The 9,932-nt window shown below is 36.3% G+C and overlaps 1 protein-coding gene across 1 annotated transcript in view; it reads right to left on the bottom strand.

Moving 5' to 3' along the window:
• Positions 1 to 203: 203 nt before the first annotated feature.
• LOC107553237 (coiled-coil and C2 domain-containing protein 1B-like) overlaps positions 204 to 9,932 on the bottom strand; it is an 18,710-nt gene continuing 8,981 nt past the window's right edge. The window contains exons 8-19 of the mRNA XM_016235406.1: positions 9,707 to 9,879; positions 9,502 to 9,627; positions 4,521 to 4,579; positions 4,312 to 4,428; positions 4,089 to 4,162; positions 3,867 to 3,925; positions 3,729 to 3,780; positions 2,454 to 2,553; positions 1,960 to 2,050; positions 1,634 to 1,756; positions 681 to 719; positions 204 to 595 (exon numbers count right to left, since the gene is read on the bottom strand). Coding sequence (XP_016090892.1) covers positions 708 to 719; positions 1,634 to 1,756; positions 1,960 to 2,050; positions 2,454 to 2,553; positions 3,729 to 3,780; positions 3,867 to 3,925; positions 4,089 to 4,162; positions 4,312 to 4,428; positions 4,521 to 4,579; positions 9,502 to 9,627; positions 9,707 to 9,879 — 986 coding nt within the window. The 3' untranslated portion in view covers positions 204 to 595; positions 681 to 707. The remainder of the gene's footprint in view (positions 596 to 680; positions 720 to 1,633; positions 1,757 to 1,959; positions 2,051 to 2,453; positions 2,554 to 3,728; positions 3,781 to 3,866; positions 3,926 to 4,088; positions 4,163 to 4,311; positions 4,429 to 4,520; positions 4,580 to 9,501; positions 9,628 to 9,706; positions 9,880 to 9,932) is intronic.

Here is a 9,932-nt window from a genome sequence, read left to right as displayed (position 1 = left end):
AATCACGCCTTCTTTCTTTGCGTGCACATTATGCAAATATTTCCACACAGTGAGGTAGATATGTGGGGGTGTGTTAGAACGAGCTGTTTTAGGGGGGCGTGGCAGAGTCTTAACTTTGATAAAGAATATCTCTTTGGTTTTGAGACTTTAATCTTTGCAACTTCAGGGATCTTATCTATGCACAATCAGCTTGTAACACTCCAAAGAGAAAGGAAAACTTGAAATCGCATCATATGACCCCTTTAATGTAACGGTTGGGGTGAGCGTTATTATAAAATCAAGAGGCAATCTATTTCAAAAGGCATTTCAATGTCACGCAAGTCTGTGCACATTTACCTGCTCCTCTTATTAATATCTCCTGTATTTTTACTAACCACCCCAACTCTTACATCCTGGTCCAACCTGTTTAACCCTGATAAAGACCAAGCTAACTCCCTCTGTCAGTGACTATGTCTCTCTGTGAACGGCTCAAAGCACAGAGAGCTTGTTGAGTAAGTTCCTCACGATCTCCTTCACGTGGTTCGTACCCGAGGCTAGCAGCACTGTTGAGCTTTCACCGTCCATACCTTCATCTGCTCTCATAAGACCTCAAGACCTGCTAGAAAAATCCACCGTCAAGGTAAAGGGTAACATGAATGTGATAATACATCTGTCAGTAGTAATGGATCAAACTTTCTTACTTTGTGAAGATGAAATCACGGCATCCGTTACAGCAGTACCTAACACAGACAGCAGATGGCAGTCAAAACCAAATAAATGTGTCATTTACACACACACACACACACACACAAAAGATTTTCACTAAGGAATAGGACTCATAAAAGTACCGTCAGACGTTTATTGTCACATGGATTCATTATTCATTCACGTACTGTGTAAGATTAATGGATGCATTTTACTGTATTATTCCAGGTTCAATGTGAATAAATGCCCATTCTTTATGATGTCCTTCAAGGTATTATGAACACATATTGTACAGATGGTGAATGACATGACTACTACCACTACTACTAATATTAATAATTATTATTATTTATTTGTTTGTTTCTTAACTTATACATTTTTTTATTATGTTGGTCATTTTCCATTCACACTATAGATTTTTGAAACCCAGCCAAGAGGAATATTATAAAATAGTAATACATCAATTATTATTATTATTGTGTTTTTTGATCATTTTCCCTGTAGAGTTTTGAAACCCAGCCAAGGGAAAAATTATATAGGCTAATAGCAATCAACTGTGCTATAAGAGGAGCCCTTTGCTTGGTTTTTCTACATAATCCATTCACAATTTGAAGAAACGTTTTGTTTGTCTAAGAGGATCAAACATCCACGAATACAGTTTCAGGAATGACAAATGATTCTATTCAATAGCAATATATTTCTGTCCTATATCCTTCATGCATCATTTTAAGATGGTCTGATTAAACACACAGGCCTTTTAATATTTCCATATAAATACATTAAGCAGGTCATCTCTTAATCTGCATTATTAAATGAAATTGCATAATGCACCTGTAATCACCCAAAATATTTACCGTTATGTTAACATTTTGGGTGAGTGTGACGCTTTGATCAATTCTGATCAATAGAACAGGAACAAATATGAGCATTCAGCCACAGTAGCACTAACCTGTGGCTCCTCTAACACTAGCCATCGTTCTGTGACAGTCTGGTGGTCCTGCCCACCCAGCGGCTCTCGGAGACGCACCCTCACCTCCAGACGACCACCTGTGGCCTTCCGCCCATCCATGAGCTGCATACAGAAATGAAGCCAATGCCATAAACATACATCTCATACACAAATGTAAACACAGTATTGTCTGACTAATGGGTGTGAAAGTCCGATTTTAGCTCAAGCTCATCGGTTAAACACAAATATGTCTGCATTCTCAGCTGATGTTTGCACTCTCATCTCTGGCTCCGACACACATACTATTGAAAAGTAGCCCCACTCACCTCCACTATCTCTCTCACTTCGCTTTCAGTTTCCAGTTTCTCCAGTTTGAGCAGGGCTGTTCCTATCGGCTTGTCGCTTCTAAGGAAGCCACTGTCACAAAACAAAGACGTCAGTGTGAAGCTCAGATCCACCTACTCGCATTGACCCAGCATGCACCACAACTGCCACAGAGTTCAATCAGGCCAGCACTGGTTGATATTTATCCTGACCTGTGTGTCTCCCCAGTACAAATTAATCTTAAAGAAACTGTGTACTGTTAGGAGACAATAAACAGAATAAAGTCCTAAAATTGTGATTATTTGGAGATAAGTTGAGATCACTCTTGTGTCCTACAGCAACACTACTCACCCTTTGTGCCCTACAGCAACACTACTCACCCTTTGTGCCCTACAGCAACACTACTCACCCTTTGTGCCCTACAGCAACACTACTCACCCTTTGTGCCCTACAGCAACACTACTCACCCTTTGTGCCCTACAGCAACACTACTCACCCTTTGTGCAGCACTTCCAGCTTCAGGCCTTTAGACTGTATAACTCTCCTGAAGCCACGGTGGTTCCGGTTGATGTTCAGTTTGAAGCTCTGGTTATATCCTGCCAAAACACTAAATAAGTCAATTCCTTCAGCAGCAAATATTAACTTTTTCCAATGCTCTCTAAAATACTTGATTCTAGTTCTGTCATTCATGGTGTCCTGCAGTCAAATATTTTTTGTAAAATGTTCACTAAACTGTATATTTGTCCCGGCTAACTGATTTCCTACATAATTGTGCTATTTTCATGTCTCTCCTAACACTAACACACTTCACCATCTCACATAATAAAATACTCCCAATTTGAATCAAAAAGTTTAAAAGTCTGAGCTCAGTAAGATTAATACTTTTATTTAACATGGATGCATTAAATTGATCAAGAGAGACAGTAAATACATTTATAATGTAAAAAAAAAAAATCTATTTCAAATAGATGCTTTTGAACTTTTTATTCATCAAAGAATCCTGAGTAAATGTATCATGGCTTCCACCAAAATATTAAGCAGCACAACTGTTTTAATCATTGATAATAATAATAATAATAAGTGTTTCTTGAGCACCAAATCAGCATTTTAGAATGATTTCTGAATGATCATGTGACACTGAAGACTGGAGTGGCTGCTGAAGATTCAGCTTTGCATCTCATGACTAAATTACATTTTAAAATATATTCAAATAGAAAACAGGGTAACACTTTAGAATAGGGAACACTTATTCACTATTAACAACGACGTTTCCCTCAATAAATTCCTAATTTGAAGCTTGTTAATAGTTAGTAAGGTAGTTGTTAAGTTTAGGTATTAGGAAGGATTAGGGATGTAAAATAAGGTCAATATCGAATAAGGCATTAAGATGTGCTTAATTACTACTAATAAATGGCTAATATTCTAGTAATATGCATGCTAATAAGCAACTAGTTAAGAGACCCTAAAATAAAGTGTTACCGAAAACAGTTATTTTAAATTGTAATAATTCCTGCAGTAGTAATGCAAAGGTCATGGGTTCGATTCTCAGGGAATACATGAACTGATAACATGTATACCTTGAATGCAATGTAAGTTGCTTTGGATAAAAGCGCCTGCTAAATGCATATGCATATAATGATATTTCACAACATTACTGTTTTTACTGTAGTTTTGATCAAATAAATGGACCCCTGGTGAATATTAGAGTCTTCTTTCAAAAACATTTCAAAAGTATCTGATGATACAGAAATAATTAGCTCAACATTTTCACCTGGGTTGTTGGTATTTTTGATGACTGATGTTTTATGCTTCTGAGGTTGATCCTAACATGAAAAGAGAAAGTAATAATTAAAATCAAATGGATGACTGGGTAAAATAAAGCCTAGTTGACTGAAGAATTAATACTCACTGTACTGGGGTATGGGAAATCAAACTTGACATAGGCATCCAAGTCATTTGTTGCAACACCTTTCAAAAAAAGCAGAGGGGGAGATGTTTAAAATACTTCCTTACTAGTATGAGATTATTTTAAATTACATTATTTTATTTACATTTAAGTTCCTGTTGCTCAAACGCCAAATGCTTTCATTTAAATGACTGGATCAATGTTGAGTGTTTGTTTGAAGCTTACCAGAAGGAGCAGGAAGGTTCATCCCTCTAACAATGAACACAACCATGTCTGTGCTACTGAGCTCTGGGAAAATCCTACAAGAGCAACAGTCAAGAAAAAGAAAGCATGTTATTCAATGACTTCTTACATTTCCCTTAGCTGTGGAGTTGATCAGTAGTGAAGTATTGTGCTTTATTGTATTGGGCTTTTCCTTGTTGTAAGATCTGTAACGAGAGTGTCAGACCTGACAGTGCGATATGTTCTCTCCTCAAAGTAATGTTTAGGAGGCTGAAGCCCCCTGTTCTGTGCCAGCTTAAGAATCTCCAGGCTCTTCTTACATTGTTCTGCCATGTTCTCAAATCTAAAAGAGGTGAAATAGGAATAAATGAAATGGCCAGTGAAATCACTTGAATTTCATTTATTGAAGTGGTGTATTGGTGATGCGATACATACTTGGTTGTTTCTGCAACATTCCCCATGTGCGTGAACTGCTTGGAGTATGTCACACATTTCTGAAGAAGAAAGGAAACATGTCCTACTTACATATTCCACATCCGCTTATAGGTTCTGTCTCAAAACCTAGTCATCTACCTACTTAGACAGCATTTTAAGCATGTGGGTGATTTCATGAGCAAGATAGGCTGTCTGCTCGCCCAAGTGTAAAAGTGCTGCCAGGTCTTGATTATCGAAAAATCACATTGGGTCATTCCGTGTCAACTCAACCAAAGGTCCCCGGCTCAAATTTTTGATTTTGCTAATATTTTTTTCCCGAAGAAAGATAAACATGTACAGTGATGAAAGCCAAAATATTAAATGTCATGGATGAATATTTACTGAGTAATCCACTATTTTGTAGAGGGGGGGTCAAAATGGCAATTTTCACCTGAGATTCCGAGGCAAATTACAGGGGGTTAAAAATGACTTCAGAAAGACGGCAGCATCATGATGTTATTTTTACACAGAGATTGTTAGATCTGTTGGTAAAATCTGTTGACTTTAGCAATCTTTGTTGCATTTATGTGCTAATGGTGACCATTCAAAAATGGAGAAAGAGCACTTTTCAAGTTTTTTCTCCAAAGTTTGCTGGCTTGTAACTCAAAAAGCATTAAAGATATCTTAATGCCCTTTTAAATATTGGGTCTTAACTAACTTTTTTAATGATTTTTAACTAAATAATGCAGTTCCAGAGATACTGCCAAACTTTGCAAAATCACTTTGCAAAAATATGGTGGTACTTTTCTTTTAAACAGGAATGTCTGAAGAACAAATAATGTTGAAACCAGAAATGTATCTTGTTTCCTTCTGTCAAAACAACTGCATTGAACATCTGTCTGAGTGCCATAAATATTATTTTTCCAAAGTTTGCGTGCCTATAACTCAAGAAGTATTACTCGAGACGTATAACTCAAGAAGTATTATAACTCAAGAAATAAGATACTGCAATATGATTTTAGATTCTAGTTCTTAATAAACTTTTCTTTTGGAATCTTCCTTTTCAAGGCCCTACATCCTTCAGTCCCAGAGATATGGGGGTCTCAATGAGGCTTCATTTTCAGATTGTGGAATATTAGCCATTTTCAGTGGTTGAAAACCAAATGTTGGTCACTTTGTATACAGCTGATACTTATTTTATTTAAAGAACAATGTCTGAAGAATAAATAATGTTGAAATTAGAATTGTATCTTGTTTCATACCTGTCTAAAATGCACTGAAATGGTCAAGTTGAGGCACATTACCTTGCTCTCTGTAGTCTATTCACAAGATTCTATATTTGAATATCGGTTTTAGGGATATTTAGAAGAAAGGATTTTGTTTTAACAGCTTGTGAAGCTACCAAGAGCCCAAACATGCAGTATTGTAACATGTTTGAAACAAATTCCACGTGTGCTTTCGCCACACATTGCATTCACATCAATAAACCAAGATTTGCCTCACCTGGATTAATTATTAAAATGTCTTTTTTATTGTTATAAAATGTGAAGCAGTCATAGATCAAGCAGTATTCTACTGCTAAAGGGCATATTTGGCAGAATCACTGATAGTACATTTAACACTGAATAATTCTAAACCCCAGGTAAATGGGATCCTAGGCAATCTTATTTTACATTTCACACTGTTCATACTTTACCCAGAGTTAACAATTAATCCTGGTCATTCATAATCTGATGTCACACTGTACATTCCTAAACCCTGGGCTACTGTTATTATTTGCATATTTGACAGTGCTAACAATGATGACTAGATAAACACAAAACCATATTTGGTATTTGATCATTGAAAATGGATAGGATACAACAATTTGGACATGGAGCTGCACTGAGATCTCGATATCTCTAGTATTAAACCATACAGGGCCTTAAAAAATGAAGATTCCAAAAGAAAAGATTCCTAGGAAACAGAATCTAAAATCAAATTAAGATAACTTTAATACTTCTTGAGTCACAGGCACGCAAATTTTGGATAATGAATATTTATGACACTCAGGTATACAGGTATGTCCTATACCATTGTTTTAACAGAGGGAAACAAGATACATTTCTAGTTTCAACATTACTTCTTCTTCACACATTCCGCTTTAAATAAAATAAGTATCGGCTCTATACAAAGTGAATAACATCTGGTTTTCAACCACTGAAAATGGGTATTATTGGAACATCTGAAAATGGAGCCTCATTGAGACCCCCATATCTCTGGGACTGAACGATGTAGGGCCTTGAAAATGAAGATTCCAAAAGAAAAGTTTATTACGAACTAGAATCTAAAAATCACATTGCAATATCTTTAATACTTCTTGAGTTATAGACACGCAAACATTGGAAAAATCATATTTATGGCACTCAGACGGATATGATCAATGCAGTCGTTTTGACAGAAAGAAAAGAGGTACATTTCTAGTTCCAACATTATTAGTTCTTCAGACATTCCTCTTTAAAAGAAAAAAAGTATCATATTTTTGCAAAGTCACCCACATTTGGTTTTTGACCACTGAAAATGTATACAATTTAACGATTTACTTCTGGACCCATATTGAAATTCTATAATCTCTGGAACTGAACTATATAGGGCCTTACAAATGAAGATGCCAAAAGGGAAGTTAGTTCAAACCCAATATCTAAAAGGGCATTAAGATATCTTTAATGCTTTTTGAGTTACAGGCCAGCAAACTTTGGAGAAAGAACTTGAAAAGTGCTCTTTCCCCATTTTTGAATGGACACCACTGGCAAAAATATTAGCAAAATCAAAAATTTGAGCGGGGGACCTATGGTTGAGTTGACACGGAATGACCCCATTGTTTTTGTAGCTAAGCTAACTCAATTAAATCAAATTAAAAACTTTGTAACTGTAGAGTCAAGAAATCGATTCCAATGGCTCAGACGGATTTAACACACCTTATTCAGTAACCAAATTGTTAGAAGAGAGATCCAAGCATGAACTGTGTTCCAATTGATGGGATCCCTACACAGTGTTCATTGATCCCTATTCTCTGAGCACGGGAAAGTTGTTAAAGTTTACTTCATTTCGGAACATTCATTCGCAGATTTGGGCTACGCCACTGCCTTCAGCGTCTTCACACACAGACTAAACTTACTAGAGAAGTGTAAAGTGTGACATAATATACCTCTGTAAATAAATACAATTTAATGAATAATTCATGTCCACTGCACAGGGCACTTACAGTAGAATAGAACAAACTCCTGAAGTGATAAGAGATACATACAAAATGTGCCGAGCGGGGGTCAGAAGGACTGGAATTGAGAACCACTGTCCTAAGATAATCCACCGTACTGTTTAACTACTCTATTAGGTTACGTCACAGGTAAAAATAAATAAATAAAAAAATTACAAAATTGGTACACAACATACACAGTTAAAGAAGTCACCGCTCATCACCACTGCTATATACTCATCTACATTAAATAAAAAATGTACTATTGTACCCAATATACATTTTAGGCTTGTTAGAGTATCACACTGTTAGCTTAGCAACATGCTAACATCAAATTCTTATACTGAATAACATGTGCTTCTCATGAGCACAGGGCTGCCAACTCTGACGCATTCAGCGTGAGACTCACGCAATTGACACTATTCTCACGCTCTCACGCCACACATCAATTTTCTCACGCAGAAAAATGTCCCTGCCAAATTCAATATTTATTTATGAAAAAAAAAAAACCCCAGACAGCGCTCGTCAATGTCAGAATGATTTAAATGGCCAATCAAATCAAAGAAGGGCGGGGCTTTACTGTTCCAGCGCGACACCACGGCATTTTTTAACAGTGAAAGAGTGTGAGGCAAGTAGGAAAACATTTATTATTTGACTGCTGTTTTACAACAGAAATGTTAAATAACCAACAGTAATATTCTGTGATGCAAACTACTCGACGACCGTTTTGATCATTTACGTGATTCATAATTCGTAACCGAATGTGGCAAGGAACATTTTGTTGTTTTGCTTTTACAACATTTGCAAAAATTAACTCCTAATTGTATGTGCATTTTAAAACAAAATATTATGTGAATATTTAAACGGATTACGAAAAATTCTTTCCATTTTTCTCATCTTTTTTTAAAGATGTTAAGCCTCGTCACACGCTGTGTGTGTCCGTCGTTTAGGTACTAATGCTGTACGCCCTATGTAGAAATAAGTTAGCATTATCAAAGTTATTTGTTTTGCAGTATTGCAGTAATTATACATATGTTGTCAGTAAACCTGTTTCATTGTAATGTTTTGACAAATCACAATACACTTCCTGTGATGCAAGGGTTTTTTTTTGTTTGTGTGGTGTTTTCTTTGGAATTTTTTGATATTTTTTGTGTAGCATGTGCTCCTTGTGAGCACAATTTGTGAAATACTGACTAAAAATATACTTTTACTGATATACAATTTTACCCAATATGTATTTTTATGCTTATTATAGTATCACACTATTAGCAACATGCTAACGTCATGCTCTATTAAAATCAGCTGTATAACATGCACTTCTCATGAGCACAATTTATGAAAAACTAACTATAAAATTGACCATTTCACCCAATGTGTATTTTTATGCTTAGCACCGCTAACATCACATTATTAAAATTAACTATGTAGCAAACAATTTTTGTAAGCACAATTTGTGAAATACTGACTATAAATACAGTTTTATTGATTATAATCGCCAACCCAATACGTATTTTTATGTTTTTTGCTAGAGTATCACAATGTTAGCTGAGCATCATGCTAATGTCAAACTATTGCATTCAAAAATGTAGTATGCTATTTGTGTAGCGTGCACATACAGAGTTCCAATTCAGTGACGTATGAGATTTCATTTCAGATCCATTTCGACGGTAGCTGACTATGTTAACAGTAGACAGCAAGGTGGCTCACTAGGTTTTGGCACAGATCCATTCTCTCGGTTACTTCATTAAATCGCCACCTTCTTGTTACCTCATATTGCTCTTTGAGTAGTTTTGTGAGTTGAGTGTAGACCTCTTCAGCCTTCTCTGAGATCTGAACATCACTGTGATGGACTAGGATGAAGTCCTTATCCTCATCTCCAGGCGGTGAAGGCACCTGAAAATAAAGGGGGAGTTATTACTCATGTCATTATGGATTTGTTAAAGAATTTGGTAAAAAACAATGACAGTATTTCCTTGCTTACATCCACTGTCTTGCCACTGCGGGCGGCTTCTATCATGGGGTCCAAACTTTTTGCTGCACGCAGGAGGGTCTTGGCATGCTCTAGGTCATTCTTTTGCTTTGCCTGCAGCGCTGCTTTCATGTACTGCTTTTTGCGGCCTTCAAGAAACTCCAGCTGCTGCTGAGCTGAGGAGAAAATAACCAGATTTAAACCCATTTGACAGAGATTTTTGTGTGCT

This window comes from Sinocyclocheilus grahami, unplaced genomic scaffold (genome assembly GCF_001515645.1).
Source record: "Sinocyclocheilus grahami isolate Dianchi unplaced genomic scaffold, SAMN03320097.WGS_v1.1 scaffold467.1, whole genome shotgun sequence".
Classification (NCBI taxonomy): Eukaryota; Metazoa; Chordata; class Actinopteri; order Cypriniformes; family Cyprinidae; genus Sinocyclocheilus; species Sinocyclocheilus grahami.
This window is presented reverse-complemented; position numbering and strand designations above follow the sequence as displayed.